Source organism: Rhamphochromis sp. 'chilingali' (genome assembly GCF_963969265.1).
Source record: "Rhamphochromis sp. 'chilingali' genome assembly, chromosome: 1".
NCBI lineage: Eukaryota > Metazoa > Chordata > Actinopteri > Cichliformes > Cichlidae > Rhamphochromis > Rhamphochromis sp. 'chilingali'.
Window position 1 is genome coordinate 13,937,129 of NC_137929.1, and position 23,198 is coordinate 13,960,326.

The 23,198-nt window shown below is 42.0% G+C and overlaps 2 protein-coding genes across 2 annotated transcripts in view; both read right to left on the reverse strand.

Moving 5' to 3' along the window:
* Nucleotides 1-23,198, reverse strand: part of LOC308393807 (uncharacterized protein) — an 810,936-nt gene that overhangs the window by 566,011 nt on the left and 221,727 nt on the right. Inside the window, exon 13 of the mRNA XM_080877817.1 lies at nucleotides 5,196-5,372. Coding sequence (XP_080733943.1) covers nucleotides 5,196-5,372 — 177 coding nt within the window. The remainder of the gene's footprint in view (nucleotides 1-5,195; nucleotides 5,373-23,198) is intronic.
* On the reverse strand, nucleotides 9,644-13,729 carry LOC308400020 (protein NLRC3-like; the record flags this gene model as incomplete). Its single annotated transcript, XM_080887482.1, has 4 exons — nucleotides 9,644-9,821; nucleotides 11,332-13,144; nucleotides 13,264-13,340; nucleotides 13,623-13,729. 4 exons carry the CDS (start codon nucleotides 13,727-13,729, stop codon nucleotides 9,644-9,646), a joined length of 2,175 nt encoding a protein of 724 aa, XP_080743608.1.

A 23,198-nucleotide genomic window follows, 5' to 3' on the forward strand; every position in this document is an offset into this window, starting at 1 on the left:
ACACGGTAAACGTCACAAATCTCTCACGTATCAAAACTCTCTCTCTCTTTCGCTCACTCGCTCTCTCTTGCCGGTCACTCCTAAAACTTCCCCCTTTTGCTAAACAACCAAATGTCATGTTTCCATATCATTTTTGATTGGTCGACATACATTTTCCCACCTATAGGGCTTTGGAGCGTGATGTCACGGGAGATGGGCCACGCCCCCTTCCGCCATGACAGTAGGCCAGCCAAAGGATACCATTTCAGCTATGGATCGTACGTGTTGTGTTGTCGGTTGCAACGTTAGATCACACGATCGTGAAGGCAAGAAGCTGGATAACGGGCTCTCTTTTCATCGTTTTCCGTCCTGGAGGCAACGTGAGGGATCCCATGTATCCGATATTACTAAACAAAGACGTCAGGCTTGGATTGCAGCGGTGAGACGAGCGGATATCGAGTTCTCTGCAATCCCCAGCTTTTTGTTGGTTTGCTCATGGCATTTTCTTTCCGGTGAGTTCTAAATTAATTCATATCACTCTTGAAAGGCTTTTAGTGTTATTTTCAACGTGCTGAGGTCATAGATAATGAGATAAAACATGCTAATGTGTGATGCTGCAGAACCACATCATGTCGACTGAGTAGCTTATGATTTGGCATTATTGCAGGCAAACCAGCATATGAAATGGATGTAACAAATCCAGACTGGGAACCAACACTGCACATGGGGCATGACGACATACCTGTATCAGACTCGGACCGGCACTCAAGGCGTACGCAACGGAAGCGAAAAAGAGCACCCATCGGAGGTAAACAACCCCCCCCCCCCCCCCCCCCTCTAAAAACATACTAAATTGCTATCACTGTACACTAATCCGCACATAACTTCCAGATGAATCACACACCTGTCATTGGAATATTGGTGTACATTTACCTTATGTCTAATTTTATCTTACAGGCTTTCGTTATGCAGCTGCAGAGTCTGAAGGTGTGCCCCGTGCAGAAGTGATTGATGAAGATCTGACAGAAGACCAACAGCAAAATCACAATGTCATGGAGGCAGTGGACAGCAGTTGTGTTGGACAAGTGGAGGTTGAGTTAGCAGCTGCAAATGTGGATATACTGAAGAAATGTAAACCTTTTAAAATGATGACAGATTACAAACTCTCAGCTGTGTCTGTAATCAAACCTCTGTAACTTTGCTTCACTTCAGCAGCATCAGCTCATGTTCACATGCTGATTCATGGTTTGCTTCAGTTTTTGATGGACTGCAGAATATTTTGAAGGTTATCTGCTATAAAAAGCCAGAACAGGAAAATCTGCTTCATGTGTTTCTGTTTGATCCTCAGTGACTTTGACACAAAGGCCTCTGCTGTGATGATCACACCTCTGATCAAGTCTCACAGTGTCAGCTTTGTTTTTATACATATGGATATGTGCTGATAAATGATCAGAGTTATAATATTTCCCACTGTCTGCTGTGTGCCGTGACCTTTGACCTGCTAAAGACAGTCAGCTGTGGATTATTCATTGTTGTGTCTGATACTTAGAACTGTGAGGAAGAACACTACACAGTTAATCAGGGTCCCCTCTCTCTGAATCAGGAAAGGTGGGCAGGCCGCGTGTGGGCCGCGGGCCATACGTTGAGTCTCACTGTTTGAAATGTGAACATTGTTCTGCTGCAGTCAATGGACTAAACCAGAGAAGAAGAAAACAGACTTTACCATGAAGATCCTCAGTGTGGATCAGTATAATATCAGCCTGATGTCTGCAGTTTAGTGTCAGCACAACTTTCACATCATATTCATCTCAGCACAACTAAAACATGCTGACTGACCTCAGAGTTTCAAGTCCACATCCTGGACTCTCCAGGAAACCACACAGATGCTTCACTCCTGAATCCTGCAGCTTGTAGTTGTCACTCAGGTCCAGCTCTCTCAGATGGGAGGGGTTGGACTTCAGTGCTGCTGCCAGATAATCACAGCTGATCTCTGACAAACCACAGCCCCTCAATCTGTATAAAGAATGAAAGATGTAAGTTTATTAGACAAAGTGTGAGCTTGAAATCATTCAGTGTTTCATCATCTGTTCAGAGCTGAAGAAGGTTCAGAATGTAGAAGTTTAGAAAATGGAAACTCCAAACAGCTGACAGAGTTCATACGCCTTTGTCAGGGTCAAATTCAAGCAAGACCATGTGAAAATTAAAACACATCATCCTAGGTGAACTTAAACACCTTTGTCCCCTTTTGTTAAGACATAGAAAAGTACACCACACAAAAATACTGCAAAAGGAAACGGTCGCCTTATATACATAGTGTATAAACTCAAAATGCACATTTCACTTCAAATTAAGATTAAGGCTTTGAACAGATCACATAGTTCAGTTCAACATATAAGACTTTAAGAATGCACAAGCATCTACTTAAAATCTATTTAATTTATCATCCATGATATTATTTTGTACAATTCCAATGTATTTTGTTCATCTCCCTTAAATAAACAGGCAGTCTTAAAGTATGAAATATTCATATACAAACACATATAAATGTGTGTACTGTCTCAGTGGCTGATAGTACCCCACAGGCCTCAGTGTGAGCTTGAAGACATTTATAATGTTTAAGTAGTTTAATGTGCAGGTGCTGACGATAAACACATTTTGAATGAAAGCCGGGGAACTTTGGTAGCACAGAAACAAGTGGCTATTCTTTGTGACTATATGGATCACTCACAATACCATTATTTCACACAAAGGCACCAAATTAATACTCAAAAAAGCTGCAGCAATACACACAAATATAAACAGTACTTGGTGACAACTTTGCTTTTAGCCTTTAACCCTTCTTGACTACTTTTGATGTGGCCTCTATATTTTACCTTTAAAAACAGTTTATCTTGCCAATCTGTTATTTTCTCATTTTGACCAACTGTATCAGCACAATTTATCTAAATTCAGACAAAATTTAAAATACAAGTAGAAAGTGATATTTTGACTGTAAAAACCACACACATGTTTAACGAATCATCTTCATAACTTGAAATGCAAATAGAGATTGTACATTTTTAAAAATACGCACACGTTTTGCAAACAACAAAGTTATATGGTACTATTTACCAAAAAATGCAGCCAAGGCTCAGACGTTTTTCATATAATCATTTCAAACTATTTACAGAACAATCAGGTGTCAAACAATAGTTTGTGTCACTCTAACACATATGAGAACAGCACAGGGATAAACCTGCAGGTCTGACAGCAGGTGTGTCACTCAGCGTTTACACTGCAATCTGCCTTTGTTGGCTTTAAGGCAGCAACTGTGACGATCACTAGTAGAACTGACACACAAAACAAAACAACAGCTACACACTAAATACACAAGACAACAAACTAACTTGAGACCAAACACGGTAAACGTCACAAATCTCTCACGTATCAAAACTCTCTCTCTCTTTCGCTCACTCGCTCTCTCTTGCCGGTCACTCCTAAAACTTCCCCCTTTTGCTAAACAACCAAATGTCATGTTTCCATATCATTTTTGATTGGTCGACATGGTACATTTTCCCACCTATAGGGCTTTGGAGCGTGATGTCACGGGAGATGGGCCATGCCCCCTTCCGCCATGACAGTAGGCCAGCCAAAGGATACCATTTCAGCTATGGATCGTACGTGTTGTGTTGTCGGTTGCAACGTTAGATCACACGATCGTGAAGGCAAGAAGCTGGATAACGGGCTCTCTTTTCATCGTTTTCCATCCTGGAGGCAACGTGAGGGATCCCATGTATCCGATATTACTAAACAAAGACGTCAGGCTTGGATTGCAGCGGTGAGACGAGCGGATATCGAGTTCTCTGCAATCCCCAGCTTTTTGTTGGTTTGCTCACGGCATTTTCTTTCCGGTGAGTTCTAAATTAATTCATATCACTCTTGAAAGGCTTTTAGTGTGATTTTCAACGTGCTGAGGTCATAGATAATGAGATAAAACATGCTAATGTGTGATGCTGCAGAACCACATCATGTCGACTGAGTAGCTTATGATTTGGCATTATTGCAGGCAAACCAGCATATGAAATGGATGTAACAAATCCAGACTGGGAACCAACACTGCACATGGGGCATGACGACATACCTGTATCAGACTCGGACCGGCACTCAAGGCGTACGCAACGGAAGCGAAAAAGAGCACCCATCGGAGGTAAACACCCCCCCCCCCCCCCCCCCCCCCTCTAAAAACATACTAAATTGCTATCACTGTACACTAATCCGCACATAACTTCCAGATGAATCACACACCTGTCATTGGAATATTGGTGTACATTTACCTTATGTCTAATTTTATCTTACAGGCTTTCGTTATGCAGCTGCAGAGTCTGAAGGTGTGCCCCGTGCAGAAGTGATTGATGAAGATCTGACAGAAGACCAACAGCAAAATCACAATGTCATGGAGGCAGTGGACAGCAGTTGTGTTGGACAAGTGGAGGTTGAGGTACCAGCTGCAAATGTGGATATACTGAAGAAATGTAAACCTTTTAAAATGATGACAGATTACAAACTCTCAGCTGTGTCTGTAATCAAACCTCTGTAACTTTGCTTCCCTTCAGCAGCATCAGCTCATGTTCACATGTTGATTCATGGTTTGCTTCAGTTTTTGATGGACTGCAGAATATTTTGAAGGTTATCTGCTATAAAAAGCCAGAACAGGAAAATCTGCTTCATGTGTTTCTGTTTGATCCTCAGTGACTTTGACACAAAGGCCTCTGCTGTGATGATCACACCTCTGATCAAGTCTCACAGTGTCAGCTTTGTTTTTATACATATGGATATGTGCTGATAAATGATCAGAGTTATAATATTTCCCACTGTCTGCTGTGTGCCGTGACCTTTGACCTGCTAAAGACAGTCAGCTGTGGATTATTCATTGTTGTGTCTGATACTTAGAACTGTGAGGAAGAACACTACACAGTTAATCAGGGTCCCCTCTCTCTGAATCAGGAAAGGTGGGCAGGCCGCGTGTGGGCCGCGGGCCATACGTTGAGTCTCACTGTTTGAAATGTGAACATTGTTCTGCTGCAGTCAATGGACTAAACCAGAGAAGAAGAAAACAGACTTTACCATGAAGATCCTCAGTGTGGATCAGTATAATATCAGCCTGATGTCTGCAGTTTAGTGTCAGCACAACTTTCACATCATATTCATCTCAGCACAACTAAAACATGCTGACTGACCCCAGAGTTTCAAGTCCACATCCTGGACTCTCCAGGAAACCACACAGATGCTTCACTCCTGAATCCTGCAGGTTGATGTTCCAGCTCAGGTCCAGCTGTCTCAGATGGGAGGGGTTGGACTTCAGTGCTGCTGCCAGATAATAACAGCTGATCTCTGACAAACCACAGCGACTCAATCTGTATAAAGAATGAAAGATGTAAGTTTATTAGACAAAGTGTGAGCTTGAAATCATTCAGTGTTTCATCATCTGTTCAGAGCTGAAGAAGTTTCAGAATGTAGAAGTTTAGAAAATGGAAACTCCAAACAGCTGAAGCCAACAGGAAGCAGCTTCAAACAAACACAACAAGAGAAAAAACTCTGAATGTTTCACATTAAAGTCGTACATTTCTCATAAAAACAGGACAAAGACTTGAAAAAGTCGTGTTTTTCCTCCCAGGAACCACAAGGCTTCACTTTTAAAGGTGAAGTGTGAAAGAAATGGACATATTTGAAGTCCAACACCTTTTTCCAGTCACATTATTAAAGCAGACAAACTACAAGCTCATTTTCACTCCAACAAGTCATCTTCTGACCTGGACTAACAACACTGGTCTCTATGTGCAGCTGGCTGTGAGACCAGTGCTCAGGGAGCGTCTACAAAGTGCAACACTGAAAGAACATCACACACTAGCTTTGTCCCAAAACGTCGGCTGCATCCTTCGGAGGACCCGGTATTCGCGGTCTACGTGGGCCGGGTCCTTCAAAGATCGAAAAGGCTGGAAGTGCGAGGCTGTGAAATGGGACGGTCTAGCCTTCAGATTTGCGTCACCGCTGTGTCGGTGGAGTTTAATAAACTCGGCCGTCTGCTCCTTGCTATCTAAAATATAACAGGACACTGGCGTAAATTCTCGACCGTCTCACACTTCTGTTTAATCAGTTTCCTGTTTAACGTTTATTCAGCTGTGTGAAAATCCCGGAGGAACTTTGATCTCAGCCAAACCGATTTACTCCGGAACAAATAAAACACAGAAAAAAGGCAAACAATTACATTTTTAAGTTCTCCGAGTGACTTATATATCATGTTTAACCTGAGTAGCGAAAGAGCGGGGTCTGAAAACGATGAAGCTGGGCGTCCGCTGCTCTCGCCGGCTGGAGTGACCATTGAACCCCCCGGCTTGCTAGCGAGCGGGTGGGTAACAGACGTCTCCGAAAACGTCGGCACACTTTTGCAAATATGCGATGTCTTGATAAACCAAGCAGATATTTGAAGTTTACACAGCTACTTTCTCGCCTGAAAATATGTTAAAAGTTTATTTTGTGACCCAGAAAGATTAATAAGAGTAATTTGAAAACTTAGTAGCTGCCGCCATTGTTGGCAGCTGAAATTTGGCTGGGCCGCGCTATGAATTCTGGGATATGGTGGGCCACGAAGGACACACCCGACGAATCCTTCAAATTCGGGGAAATGAAGGACGCATTTGTCGGCCACATTTGAAGGAGTCGACAAATACGGACAGCCTTCATCGCCTGGCTGTGACGTAATCGGCCTTCAAATGCAGCCTCTGGAGGATGCAGCCGACGTTTTGGGACACAGCTACTAATTTGCTTCCATCATCCAACCTGAAGAGGAAACAGGGACGGCTCCCCTTCAAAGTAAAAGCTGCTCCTTTTGGACACAGTATCAAAGAAAGTCTACAGTATAACATAGAAAAGACAGAACAAAGTTTTGGTTGTTTTTAAATTGTGCAGAAATGAAACTACACTAAGCTCAATTATGTGACAGACATTTCATCCCATGTCAGTTTGGCCTCATCCTGGGCCGGATTATCCAGCACACACTCTGACCACAGGCCCAGGGGCCACGCACAGCTGGGCTCCATCCAAGAGACAGGAAACAAACCAACACAATAATTAGGGCTGCTCGATTATGGCAAAAATGATAATCACGATTATTTTCACTGAAATTGAGATCTCGATTATTTGACGATATTTATTTAACCCTTTAAGACCTACTATAGCACCAAGTCCGCCAGAGCTTATATTATATTTTTACATGCTGTAGTGCCATTTGTGGGAGCATTTCAAGTTTCTATATAACTGTTATAGCCCATATTTTAATAATATGTATACATTAAGTCCATAGTAACTACATTAATTGCAAAAAAGTGCAATAAACTACAAAAAAATTGAAAATAGTTTTTGTTTTTTTACATATATTTCTACTTGGAGAAATTTAAGAGGCTTATCCCTCAAAACTTTAAATACAAAAAAGTTGCAAAAAATAGTTTACAATAACAGGAAACTTATTGTGAGTGTCTTCATAGTTTTATTTTGGAGATACACCAATTTTTATATACTGCAGGAAAAACGAAAAAACAATCCTATGATGCAAATTTGCAAAGAAAACAGCATGTGCATCAAAATAAACAATTTCCAGCAGTGCAATTCGAGTTCTAAGCATCCCAGAAACTATTCAGAAAAGTCAAACATGACCAGTATAGGTTTTTAAGGCCTACAAGTAAAAAAAACTACATTTCCGCAAAAATGACATCACTTCCGGTTTCGGCCAGGAAATGGCGGACATGTGATAGTTGCGCTGACGACTTTTTCAATGTGGGAAGTGTTACGAACAGCTGATTGGATCGGCGAAGCGTGTTTCTGGAATATTATGCTTTTGTTCCTGCAAGCGCTTTTTATGCAATTTTTGCAAAGCTATATGTGGAACGAAACCGTGACCGAGGACAAGCTGATGGCACAAGATGTAAGTACAACTCCTCTGGTTTCATATGCAAACAAATTATTGCGCTAGCTTACATGGTTCAGGTTCTACAGGGATTTAAAAATAGTTACACAAAACGGAGCATGCTGCTCTGACCGGATTTAAAGGGTTAACAATGACTTTAAAAAATAATAGTGTGCAACACCACTGAAGTTTTTTGTTTTTAACCTCTCTTTTCAACCAACGGCAGTCACTCTCCTCTCCAAATAACTTCTGCTTAGCTTTCCGAGCTTCCCTCGGGTCCTCTTAATCAGCGGTCTCCAACCTTTTTTGCGCCACGGACCAGTTTATGCCCGACAATATTTTCACGGACCGGCCTTTAATGTGTCGCGGATAAATGAAGGAGGGGCTAATAATCGGCTCAGTCATTTTTAATGATCGTTGAAAGCCCAGATCGTAATTGTGATTAAAATTCGATTAATTGAGCAGCCCTACCAATAATAAAAGCACCATGTGATCTTCTTACATCTTCAAGACAGACATAGTAAAAACATGAGCATATTTGTTTCCTGATAAAATGATGTGACAGGTAGAACAGAGTAAAGTGGTGGTGTTACAGCCTTTCTCCCCTCTGCTGCCGAGGCTGTTAGTCTCTCCCAAACTCAACTACAGGACTTCCAAATGAATGAAAGCAGCAGAAGTGGCTTTACAAATGAAAGAGGAAGAGGAGAAGAAGAGGAGAGGGAGGCCACCCTGACCATCACTCCAGCTGAAAACATCACACTTCCATTAAAGTTGAGCAGGATGAGCTGCTGGCTAATCTGGAGGCTGTAGCAGCAGCTCACAGTCACAGTGGGTTTCCACTCATGAAAAAGCTCTGGCTGCTTCATTTCTCATCTCATATCAGAGACTTTAAAGCTTCACTGAAGCTGTACTGTGATGCTTCCATATTCCAGTGAGGCCTCCATAATGATTTCAGCTGTTCTGTACACACACTGTGTGCCCTGTATGGCTCAAAGTCTCTGCAGCCTGTTTTTATCTGCTATCATCAGATCTTCATCATCCTCATTCACATCCCTCACACACTCTACAGCCTCATCAGCACCGACTTCATCTTCACTGACTGATGGAGCACAACATGAACCTGTGGAGGCTGAAACACTGTCCTGTCAAACATCTCCCCGTCACCACTCCACTTCTGTCAGCCTTTAAATGAACCCTGCTCAAGTCTGTCACTTCTGTTTGGAGCCAAAAGGAAAAACTGTTGTTCAGTCGTTTGGAAAGACAACATTTCTGAAAGCACTCAAACTTCTTCACATTTGTCTTCAGGGCGATCGTGGCTCAAGAGTTAGGAGTTCGCCTTGTAATCGGAAGGTTGCCGGTTCGAGCCCCGGCTCGGACAGTCTCGGTCGTTGTGTCCTTGGGCAAGACACTTCACCCGTTGCCTACTGGTGGTGGTCAGAGGGCCCGGTGGCGCCAGTGTCCGGCAGCCTCGCCTCTGTCAGTGCGCCCCAGGGTGGCTGTGGCTACAATGTAGCTGCCATCACCAGTGTGTGAATGTGTGTGTGAATGGGTGGATGACTGGATATGTAAAGCGCTTTGGGGTCCTATGGACTAGTAAAAGCGCTATATAAATACAGGCCATTTACCATTCAGACACATCCTGAACATTTAGGAACTAAAGAAAGTTTCAAACATCAATCAAAGACCTGAAATATAGAAAAACAACAACAGCCGCAGTCAGTGAACTCACCTCAGAGTCTCCAGTCGACAGTTTGGACTCTCCAGTCCAGCACACAGAAGCACACCTGAATCCTGGAGGCCATCATTCCAACTCATGTCCAGCTCTGTCAGATGGGAGGGGTTGGACTTCAGAGCTGAGGCCACAACTTCACAGTGAGACTCTGAGAGTCGACACTCAGTCAGTCTGTGATGATAGAAAATATAAAATGTGTTATTATAAAAGCAGAAAATCTGCATTATAAACACAGACTGAATGTATATGAAGACAAAACAGAGTGAGGTCATAATCTGATGAATCTGCTCTTCACATCTGTGCTTCAGCTCCTCTTACTGTGTTTGACATGACACAACGATTGAGTCTCTCTCAGACCTGCAGACTTTTAATGAGAATCTTTGTTTGGCTTTAATCTGCAGATGAAGGAGGAAGATGGTGTCACATTTAGGCTTCCATAATGTCCACAGTCTGTCACTGAGATCTGATCCAGAGTCAGAGTGAAGACACACATTTGGACTGTTTCCTGTTTTGACTCCAGAACATTTTGAATGAGTTCAGCTCAGTGAAGAGTTCCAGCTGGAAAGATGATCTCTGTTTGCTACCTGCTGTCAGGTACGACTGTTCACGTCCACACGCAGGAAAAACCTGCTGACTGTTACCAAACGGAGCAGAAATCTCATCACTGGACAATAATGATGAATGAACTCAGAGCTGCTGATATCAGATCTGATTTCAGGGGAACTAAACACAGAAATGATTGGCTCATTTGAGCTTTCTGAGCCATTATCTGCTGGTGTGTCGCTAGTTGGCAGAAAATGATTTGTATTCCTGTTCAGGGCTTCAGTGTTTATGAGTCCAGATCCAGGTGACAGCAAGTCAAAATGATGTTACCTGTCTGTGTCCAGCAGCAGCCTGTATTCACTTTGAATATTGTTATAACCTGACATGGATCAGTTTGTCTTTGATTGGTTTGTAAATGTCACTGTTTCCATTGGACCTGAGTGACGTACAAAGACAGAGAGGGAGAGAAAGGAGAGAGAGGATGGAGACAGCAAAGAGAGAGCAAACACAAACAGGTGAGAGTGGACAGGTGACCAAGGTCAGCAACCAATCAGAGAGCTTCTGTTTGACCCACAGTCACTGATGATGACTGCACATAACCAAGCAGTGTGTTACTCTGATATCAAATATGGATCCTGCTCTTATAATAATGATCATCAGATGATATTATTGTGTTATTTTGTAGCTGAATACGATGTTTGTGTGATTATCAGTGAAAGAAGCAGTGAGGAGGATGGAGAGAGAGAGAGGACAGAGGGTGAAGTTAGAAACACTAAAAGGATTTTTCATGGATTTCATGGATGATTTGAGTGATTTCCAGCAGGACACTTAAACATGTCAGTGGACGTCCTAAAGAACATATTCACTGATATGAAACGTGTCATTGAACAGGATTAATATCAGTGGAAACATGGTGGAAACAGCTGTGACTGCATGGATGTGACACACTTCAAATCTGTTCTCCACTCTTGGATTTGGGATCCATGGAGCTGCTGCTGAGTCTGTACAATAAAGGAATGGTGTGGAAGGTTGCAGCGTACGGACACAAACACTTTGTGGTTACAATCTGATTTTATTTTCAACATTAAACTACTAACCTACACTGATCAATGATGTTAATGATCACATCTGGACTCACCCAGCCTTTCTGCAGTTCCTCACAGCTGGAATCAGTCTCTGTCGTCCCCGCTTTGATGTTTTGTACTTCTGCAGGTCCAACTCATCCAGAACCTCCTCTGACATCTGCAGCATGAAGGCCAGAGCTGAGCACTGGATCTCAGAGAGTTTCTTCTCTGACTTCAGGAACTCTTGGATCTCCTGAAATAATGAGAGGTCGTTCATCTCCATCAGACAGTGGAAGATGTTGATGCTTCTGTCAGGAGAGATTTCATCACTGTTCATCTTCTTCAGGTTGTTGATGACTCTCTGGATGGTTCCTGGACTGATCTCTGTCTGACCCAGCAGACCTACTAAGAGTCTCTGGTTGGACTCCAGACAGAGGCCATGAAGGAAGCGAACAAACAGGTCCAGGTGGCCGTTTTTACTCTGGAGGGATTTCTCCATGACTCTCCTCAGAAATACATCAAGTGATTGGAGATCTTTGTTATCAAAAAGATTGAAAATCATCTTGGTGAAAGATTGTGATTTTAGAAACATCTTCAGCACCTCTGTCTTCCTGTTGGTGAAACAGTGGAACATGTAGACAGCAGCCAGAAACTCCTGAATGCTCAGATGAACAAAGCAGTAGACTGGTTTCTGGAAGATCACACACTCTCTTTTGAAGATCTCTGTACAAACTCCTGAGTACACCGAGGCCTCTGTCACATCCAGACCACACTGCTCCAGGTCTTCTTGGTAGAACATGATGTTTCCTTTCTCCAGATGTTCAAACGCCAGCCTCCCCAGCTTCAGAAGAACTTCCCTGTCAGCCTCCGTCAGCTCCTGTGGACTCGTCTCATGTCCCTCATGGTACTTGTTCTTCTTCCTCTTTGTCTGAACCAGCAGGAAGTGTGAGTACATGTCAGTCAGGGTCTTGGGCAGCTCTCCTCTCTGCTCTGTAGTCAACATGTGCTCCAGAACTGTAGCAGTGATCCAGCAGAAGACTGGGATACTACACATGATGTGGAGGCTCCTGGATGTCTTCATGTGGGAGATGATTCTGCTGGACAGCTCTTCATCACTGAATCTCCTCCTGAAGTACTCCTCCTTCTGGGCGTCAGTGAAGCCTCGTACTTCTGTTAGCCTGTCAACACATGTAGGAGGGATCTGATTGGCTGCTGCGGGTCGGGAAGTTATCCAGACGAGAGCCGAGGGAAGCAGATTCCCCTGGATGAGGTTTGTCAGCAGCTGGCTGACTGATGACTTCTGTGTGACATCAGACAGCAGCTTCCTGTTGGTGAAATCCAATGAAAGTCTGCTTTCATCCAAGCCGTCAAAGATGAACAAAAGCTGAGAGACAGCCAGCTTCTCTGCTGTGACCTTCTGTAATGTTGGATGGAAAACATGGAGCAGCTCCAGAAGACTGTACTGCTCACCTCTGATCAGGTTCAGCTCCCTGAATGAAAGCAGAACCACCACACTGACATGTTGGTTCTCCAAGCCCTCTGCCCAGTCCAGAGTGAACTTCTGCACTGAGAAGGTTTTTCCAACACCAGCCACGCCGTTGGTCAGAACCACTCTGATGGGTCTCTGTTGGTCAGGTAAGGCTTTAAAGATGTCCTGGCACCTGATTGGAGCGTCATGGAGGGCGTCCATCTTGGAAGCTGTCTCCAGCTGCCTCACCTCATGTTGGGTATGAACCTCTTCACTCTGTCCCTCTGTGATGTAGAGCTCAGTGTAGATGGTGTTGAGGAGGGTTCTACTTCCTGTTTCATCACTTCCTTCAGTCACACGTTCACATCTCCTCCTCAGACTGATCTTATGTTCATCTAAAACCTCCTGCAGACCAACATCTGCTGAAAGAAAGAAAAACAATGAGACTAAAGAGAAAGAAAACTCTTCAATGTCTGAACAACACAAGAAGTCCAGTTTTCAGAAATGAGTCCATCAGCAGACAGATGTTCAGTCTTACTTTGTACACAGCTGCTCTGACTGGCTGTCTGCAGTCCAGCTCTGCTTCTGGATCTTTCTCCACACTGTGCAGAAGCTCTGATGGTGACACAGAAAAGTCACAGTGGAGATACTTCTGTCCACCTTTGATTAGACTCATTATAAAAAGGAAACAAAGTTTGAACACAGTCATGTTTCCAGTTCACTGACTTACATTTATTCCATGGACACTCACTCTAACCTGAACCACAGCTACAACCCAACATTGTTGAGGCCTCATCTCCTCCTTTCCTGACTGTAGAGGTTAAATATGCAACAACCAACAAATAAAAGAATTTGGTTCATTTCAAAGAAATTCACACGGTGACCAAGTAAAGTAACCGTAGTAAAGGAGACAACATCCCGTTGATGGTGGGATTATTTGAAAGATTTGCTTTGGTCACGTCACCAAATGCAGTTGAACCACCCGTGGATCCATGTTTGACCATTCTACCACTCTGAGCTCTGCTTTTGAATCATTTTATTATTATCATCATTCATTTATTCATTCTTTGGAGGGGGGCTATTTCCTAATGCCGCCCTAATAAGCTGATGTTCAAGGGGAAATATAACAGAAACTCTTTCAGTGTTATTCATTAATAAATTAACAGATAAACTGTGAAGAAGAAAAAACTGAGATTTAAAGGAGAGAGTGAGAAACTTGATCATCCATCCTCATAATACATGTTTATCAGTATCTGCTGTGACCATACTGCAGTAATAACTACAAGTCTACATTTCTGTGACTGTTGATCAATCACAGCAGGAATCTGAGCTCATCTCTGCACACAGAGCAGCTTCAGCTCTGGGATAAACTGCTCGCTTCACGTCCTTCTCAGCTCACAGACACTCATCCTGATATTTTCCTTTAACATTTGATGGTATAATTCATCTGAGTTTACACTTTATCTGCATAAATACAGAAAAACAGACCCAAACACCAGAAACCATCAGTTTCACCATGTAGAATATATTGTTGTTTCCTTGCTTTTAATTCAGAGAAAAACTCTGATTTGGATTTTCTCTGTTCTCTTTGCCACAGCCCATCCCAGCAGCAGCTGAAGCAGCTGACTGTCACAACACTGAATAACACTTTAGGAGGAATTTCAGAGGTCAGTAAAGCTCCAGTTTCAACATCAGTTAATTAATCATAGTTCATCATAAATGTTAACCTGGCTGGCACACATGTTAGTGTTAGCCATTTAAATATTAGCAGTTAGCTGAGGCCACAAGAAGAAGAGGCCCTAGAAGAACAATGGATGATAAGATTAGATTTTCAAGACTAGGCAGAGACGTGTTTTCCTTTACTGTATCTTACAGAGGAGGGAGCAGATACCAGACGAGGTCACGGAGGTACGGGGAGGATTCGCAGCAGACAGCAAGACTGCCACGTCCATGCGAGAGAGCGATGGCTACGATAATCTCTGTTTTTGTCTCCCTATATAATGTTGTACAGCCCATTTGAGGGTTAACACAATCATCAGTCCTTCTACTTAAGTATGTTTGACACTTTGTTTACGCCTAAATTAACTTTACTGTTAACGAGTTTTCATGTTTCTGTAATCCACCAGTGTGCTCATGCTTTTTTAAGTGAAAACATATTTTTAATGATCAAATATAATTATGTTTGTTATTTGTGGATTTTAAATGTCCTTGACAGAGACAGATGATGATCATTATCCTGCACTGTGGTCTCAGGTTTGGTCGAGCTAGCACAAAGAATGGCTATGTTGAACTTCCTCCTGGGATCTACACTAAGAAGTGAGTCCAACATTAGCAGGGTCTCGTTCCTTTATCTGATTCACTTTAGCATTCACAGTCACGTGAAGCTTGTTATTAACTCGATAAGTCAACCCAGGGTTTCAGCTGAGCGCTCACATGAAACACATGGTGTTGGCAGCATCTGATCAATCATATTCATGGAGACGTGTATCAGCAACAGAGCAGCTGAGTTTGCAGAAGGAAGTCAAACTAAACCACAGGAACAATATGAGGAGATTACACACATAACAAAATACTAGCAGTAACACAGCTGCTGCAGACAAATCAGTCGTGTGATCGTGTGTGAGAGGAGAAGGACTGTAAAGGAGTTTGGTGTTAAAAGCTCTGTATGAATGTGGGAGACTTTGAAGGGCTTTAAAAAGGCCAATATAAAATAAAAGGCAGCAAAATTGCTGAGTGTGAAAGTCACCAGACTTATCAGACCTCTGTGATTAAGACCTGTAAGAACACCTGTTTGTACTTGTTGACATTATATCAAACACACACGTATATTAAGCCTTTGTTTGAACTCTGGTTGAATTTGTTACTTTCAGACTGTGAAACATCACAGAGGCTGCAGCTGCAGATCTTTTATTCACCTGGAAATTTACTTTAAATGTTAGATGGAAAATGTATTGCTCAGTTTAACCAAAGTAAGAACAAGAATCCATAAACCTTCATAAAGACAAACATCTCCCAGAACATTGAGCTGCTGAAGTGTCACTGAAGGGAAAAACTATTTGTCCTCCTCCATCCAGCAACACCTGAAACACCTGAGTGGAAGCTCCTCCCTACACTGTGTTTGAAGCAAAGCACAAAGGAGACACCTGCTGGAGCAGCTGGAGTCCTACAGACACTCAGCCTCTTCACTACACAAACACCTCCTACAACATCCACTCTTTCCACTCTGACTGCTGTGTTTGTGGAAACACTCCAACACACACCGCTTCACATACCAACATAGAAATGTGTGTGAAAAAGAGCTGAGCTGATATTAAACATGAGGATTTATTCAGAAATACAGAGTCAGGAACAACATCTAGACACACATTACCTCTCAGCAGCAGAAGAACAGCCTTTAAAGTTTATATCAAAAACCTTCGACTCGTTGCTCTTTAAGGAAACACAGCTGGGTTCAGGTCCAGGAGATTCTGGCCTCTTATTGATCCTAAAAGAAAAACAATAAATGTCACAGCTTCATGAGACAGGAAGGAAAAACTGGAAATATTAAATTAAAGACATGATGAACAATCTCATAAAAATAATGTACTTACTCTTTGTCACATAACAGTCTTTTGTTAAATTTTACACCAACACCCTTCGACATGTTGCTCTTTAAGGAAACACAGCTGGGTTCAGGTCCAGGTTCTGGATTAGTTTCAGGGTTATGTCCAGCTGAGCCTGGTACGCCCCACAGCTCTGGGCTTTAAAACAACACACACAGAGGTATGAGTGTGAATAATGATGGAGCAGTGATGTGAGTGCTGAGCTGTGACATGGAGAAGAGTCATGGACAGTTAGAGATGGTCATCTCACCTCTGAGCTTTGGTCTGGCTCTCATGTTCCCCACACAGAGTGCTTTTAGAGGGAGGGACTCCCTCCTCTCTGTCCTCACACTGATCCATGCTGCTCAGTTCACATCAGCTCACACACACTTTCTACCTTCACCTGCAGAGGAAACACAAATCATTCATGTGCACATAAACCAAAATCCTCCTTTCCATCATGTGTGCTGTCCAAATATCAGCTGAATGCAGTCAGACAGCAGTGTGAGGCACAGGAAGCTGCCATCAGCTGCTCTACTTCTACTATCAGTCCACTAGATGGAGCCATGAAGCACACATGATGCATTCACTGACACACACTGATTCACTGTGACTGGAAGTTTAAGTACATTAAGCCTCCACTCATCTACATTGTGCTTACAACCCACTGCCCCCCATCTCCCACCCCCATCAACCTCCTGGGGCCAGGAATGACTGGAACTGAATTGGAAACGGGCGTAATCAAACATAAATCTGTTATTCTTATCCAACCTGTCTGCCTGGACACAGTTTGCTGACCGATCATGGAGCCTATGATTCGCTTGGACAACAACTTCATGAATGTGGAAATGAAACTGAGTGTCAGCTGAGTGTCGAGCAGAAGAGGAATCAGAGAAAAGTGACAGAGCTGCTGACTTTACAAAGAAAACTAAAACCATGTTGAAGAGATTAAACAGATAATACAATCTAACAACAACACAGCTGCTGCTGCAGACAAAACACATGTATGAGTGTGTGACAGGAAAAGCACTGAACAGAAGTTTACTATTAAAAATGCAGCATGTTGTAAAAAGTTTGGTCAGTGAGACTGAAAAATGGCTGCATGAGTTACTATTGTGAACAAACCCCTATAAGAACCCTGATATTACCTGAATAAGATCAAATCCTGATACGTAGTGCAGACCTTGGTAAGAGATACGGTCCAACTGGAATATAAACCTTTGGTGTGTTTAATCCAGTCAGTCTCTGAGTAACTCCACTCCTCTGCTTTCTGTTGGAAGAGACAAAAGTTTGTAGCACGATCCTTTTCCTCAGAGGCCTGTGTTGAATTTATATTACATCTAAGATAAAAAGTAATTCACAAAGTCTGCTCTGTCCTCCTGTCCTCCCTGCAGTCTCTGTGAGCTCCGCAGAGTGATTATAAAGACCCGGAGCTCAGAGTTTCTCCAACACCGTGGTCAAGTGTGAGCCACGCCTGCCACCCGTTATCTGCCAAACTTGAGCTTCAACGCCAAGTTTTACGGTAGTGCTGCTTCTTATCCCTTTTTGCTGATCACACACATAACAACACACATGGTTTTCAGGAAGTTAACAGAAATAAAGCCACAGTGTCATTTGTTTTTCACTCAAGTTGTCTTTTCTTCTTAATTTTTCTGGTAATGCTTCTTCATTCATGATTCATTCAAATCTAAAATAACTTCAAAAAATGTAAAATATTTCTGAAAATCATCTTTTATAGTTGAAATTCAGTTCTCATTTGGCTCAGCTGCTCTTTCATGTATCCATAGTTTCACCTCAAACTGCTGCTTGAGACACGAGAAATTAAAGAACAACATTGTTCAAACGGAGAAACTTTGAAGGAACTCAATAATGTCATTTAAATGGTTTCAGGTAGGTGTATGAAGGTTCTGTATTCAATCATATATGATAGTTGACATGAAATTCTGAATTCATCTTCTTGGACACCCACACTGCATAATTCTGTAGAAATGAAATTAGTCGTTTCTAATCAATTTCAACATCAAATATCATAACATTGCATCAAAATGCGTAAAAATGATTCTTGATAGCTGACCTTAAAGTCTCTGTGCATTCTTCCTCTGGGTTACCTTCTCTATATATTTGCAGTTTAACCACCTAAAGCTGCAAGGTTTCAGAGAAATAAAAGGAACGTTCTACTCAAATTTAATAAGATTCATTTAATAAACAATAGAAAAAAAACTTTGACAGTTGTCATAAAATTCTTAACAAACTCCTCTTCTGTCTGTAGCTCAGGAGTTAGAGCAGGGGCCCGTTCTTCGTACGTCACTTACTACATCCAAGACCAAATCATCGCGCTAACCGTGAGCTCGCTAATCCGGTTCTCCGAACACACCTGCTGTTGACGATTAGTACAGCTGGATGAAGTAATGTGAGATCACTGGGTGGCTTAACAGGGGCTACGCATCGATAGTAGAAACATTGATCGGCAACCCTTTGATTGGTCGGCGAAAATGTCGAAGGAGCGCGCTCGGTATTTTTCGGCAGCAGAGCAAGAACTCTTGAGTGAGGGATTTCAGGAGTTTCAGAGTTTAATCAGAACGCAAGGGAACACTGCAAAGGCTGCAAAAGCAAGGAGAGAGGGCTGGCAGAAAGTTGCTGACAAATTAAACTCGTAAGTAATTTCATATCACACTATATTATCCAATATTATATTACATTATATTATATTATAATATGTTATATTATATCCCCTTTCACATTAGAGCCACAACAGGACCCACTAGAACATGGGAACAAGTAAAAGTGAAATATAAGAATATTCTACAGAATGGTAATATTTATCACTTATATTGCTTTTAGTCTCTTGGAAAGAGACCCTGAAATACTCTGTTTGTTTGTTTATAACAGCAACCAAGAAAAGGGCAGAGCAAAGAAAGACAGGTGGTGGTCCTGCACCCCCTCATCAACAAGTTGGTTAAGTGAATAATACCCTCACGGGAATATCGATATCTCTCTATGAGCACACTGTCGCGCTGAGCTAAAGGATCCTGTCTGTCCCGCAATATACGCTGAATTCTGAAAACTCTCCTTATCAATCTTGCACCTTCCGCAATGGGTGGCTCGCGTATACGGACAGGACATGGCTGCGACAGGCTTCCCAAATCCACCTTCGCTTTTATAGCCGTGGTCTCCCATCTTGATTACACGAAGTAATTTACAATTACTACTCTGAAATATGAATTACATCTGTAATAATCACATACATGTAATAGAATGTTAATAGTACATTTCCCTTTTTTAGGAAATGACCTGTATGTATCTGTGTGACATCAATAAAAGGATCAAGTGCTGCATTATCTTTAGTTACATTGATGTTATTTATTTATGGTGAAACAGTGGTGAAATATCGCTGTTGCTTTCGTATAAATGAAGCGGACATACCTGCGTGGCCGCGATCTAATCCTGTTTACATAAAGTAAACCTGCTCCCGAGCAGGTTTACGCTTACGGCTCTGTTGCTACGACAGCAAGTCCCGGATGAGCTTCGGGGAACCGAACGATCCAAGATCACGCGAAATCGTCAACAATCAAATCCAGCTAACTTACTTAGCGAGGTACGAAGAACAGGCCCCTGGTCACGAAGTAACTGGAAGGTTGGTTGTTTGATACGAGATACTAACCCCAAGATAGAAAACTCTTCTGCACAGGAAAAGTCCTTGAATGAGTCATTTGTATGAAGCACTTTGAATGCTCAGAGTAGAAAAGCACCATATCAGAACCAGCCTCACCCACTTGTGATGGGTGGGTGGCTGTGGCTCAGGTGGTAGAGCAGATCAGCTGCTGATTGGAAGGTTGGTGGCTCGAACCTTGGCTTCCCCAGCCTGCATGCCAAATATCCTTGGGCAAGATACTAACCCCAAGTTGCCCTCTGATGATTAGTTTGCACTTGTGTTTAGAAGTGCTTGTGTGAATGAGGCCTGTTGTATAGAGCACTTTGAGAACTCCAGGAGAGTAGAAAAGCACTATATAAGAATCAGTCCATTTACTACATGTCCGCAAAGTTTCATCTCCAACCACTGCAATATTATTTGTTAGGATCGCTGTTCTCTCCGGGTACTCCGGCTTCCTCCCACCGTCCAAAGACATGCAGCTTGTGGGGATATTTAGTTGGATAATCCAAATTGCCACTAGGTGTGAATGTGTGAGTGAATGTGAGTGCGAATCGTTGTCTATCCCTGTGTGTTGGCCCTGCGACAGACTGGCAACCTGTCCAGGGTGTACCCCGCCTCTCGCCCTATGACAGCTGGGATAGGCTCCAGCGCCCCCGCGACCCTGAAAAGGAGAAGCGGAAGCTGATGGAGGATTGCTGTTTTTTTCCTCAGGGTTTTGTGATGCCTTTTTGTTTTCGAGAGTCTTTTGTGTTTTAGTTTGGATCTTTGTATATAAGGATGGTTAATAGTTTGCTTTAGGATTTACTATATCCCATGTAACCTGTTTTCATATTGTAGTTTGTCTTCTTGGTTTTGTAACACTAAATATCTGCTTTTGTGATCCCTTTCTGTACTTCAGTTATGTCCCTTTGTCTGTCTTGTCTCTCTGTTTGTCTGTCATTGTCTGATTTCCCCATCTGTCATGTTTCCCATTCACTTATATTTTCCTTTCTGTTTTCTACATGTCTGTGTATGTCTCTGTGTATCATTTCCTCTTTTTTATCGTCTCATGTCTTGTGAACTTAGCTTTGAGTTTTACTTCCCCCATTTGGTTAATGATTTGTTCCCATCAGTGTCTCAGTCTCGTCTGCATTTATCTATCTCATGTTCCCCTGTCCAGTCTGTTCTCCTCTATGTAATTTAAGCCTTGTTCTCCATGTTTTCCTGTTTTATTGTTTTAACTGTTGCTTCCTGTGACTATTGTAGTTTTCTCCTGCATCATGTCTCTCACCCGTTGCCTCTCGTCTCATTATCCAGTGTGTATTTATTGTCCCCGTCTTCTTGTGTACTTTGTGCTTTCCTTGCTCTGTGTTCCCATGGTTTTGGGGGCGGTGGTGTGGGATTGATTAAGGAAATGGCTGAGTTAATAGGAATGACCAAAATGAGAAAAATAAATCGATCTTCAATAAGAGAAAGGATTATTCTAAGAAGGAATATTTTTGATGGATCAGAATTATATAATGAAATATGAACAAAATCTTTTGTTGATCATTGTTTATTAACTGAACCTTGTTGAATTTGAGTAGAACTGTTTTTTAATTTGGCAGAAACACGGCAGCAGTTTGAAATGAAACTATCCAGGCTGTAGAGTAGACGAGCAAAATCAAGAATCCACTGAGATTTTCATGACAATAACTAAGAAGGATTTCTTAAATGAATTGTTGATACGCTGTTATAATAATCCACTGAGCTTATTGAATTTGGGGAGAAATGTCCTTTAATGTGCAATCACACAGTGGGCTGAGATGAAACTGCACACAGTGTGGGTGTCCCAGAAGAGAAATCAGTTAGAAATTTAGTGTCAGCTAGTAAGCAAGAATTTAAAAAATATTTTTACAGATATCAAATTTGTTCTGTTATATAAACCTGTAACTTATACTAGTCAGGTGGATCATCAACGATCATCAATCAGTGCAGTACCAGCAAAATTCAGACAGACACACAAACACACACATGCACAATTTTACTGTCTTAACACAGTATCATAAATCTAATTAGAATATGCTATAGTCCTTTAAATACCAATTTAAATATATTTCAAAAATATATTACAGCTTTTTTCAGTCTGTTGAACAAAAATCCCCAAAGAAGAAGAAGCACTACCATAAAACTTTGTGTAAAAGTGCAAGAAAGTTTAAGAGGCTTACAAATGACGGCTCACATAACTGCGGTGTTACAAGTCAACCTCGTTCATATCTGTCATCATGAACAATGCTATGGTTTGTGCTGGAGCGAAGCTGCACACAGCTGATATTATCAGAAAAAAATACATACTGATTCGATTACCTTCACACGCAGATTCACACAAAGACGACCAGCTGCATCAGCGAAGTTTAGAAGACAGACAGTGAAACTTAAAAAAGGAAACAGACAGATTTGTGGGAATGCTGGGGCTGGGGAACATTAGTAATTAGAAACACAAAATGTTTCTAAGCATTTGTAAATGTTTGTTGGAGGGTTTAGAGGAGCTGAATCATTTTGTGTGAAAGTTAAAGTCAAACACACTCTTAGTAGAGAGAGACTGTGTCTGCAGATCAAACAGGTCTCACTGTGATGTCCCTTTAGTCAGACTCTGTCTCTGCTACATTAATGACTGAAAGTTGTCACGTTCTTATTTAGTTAATACTCTTTAAACCAGGTGTACACTTTTAGTTTAATACATTATAGATTCTCTGATGAAGAAATACGGTATATATATGTAACCTGATGAAGCGGTATCTAAAATGTTTTTATGTTTGACATACCAAGACTGTTTCACACTGCAGGAGTTGCAGATGATAAAACAAAGACTGTAAAGCTAAGCAGCTTGTTTGCTGTTTATCACTGCCTGTCCATTAGTCAAATTAATATTACTTTCATCAAAAATAATTTCCCGTCTGTATTTGGTCTTCCTCCATAGTCACCATAGTCACATCATTGTGTTTTGTTGATGTTTCCCCTCCTTGTGATTCACTCAGTGTTCCCATGTCTGTTTCGCCCCCGGTCCCTGTGTGTCGAGCCGTGTCTCTTAGTTTGTGTCCTGTTTTATTTGGAAAGTCTCGTGTCCTGTGTTCAGTGTGTTCAGTTTTGCTTTCTCCTGTCTCATCACATCTAATTTGTCCCTGCTGTGTCCTCATGTGTTTCCATTTCCCTTATCATCCCTTTGTGTATATATTGTGTGACTTTCCTTTTGTTCATTGTCAGGTTGTCTGTTTATTATGC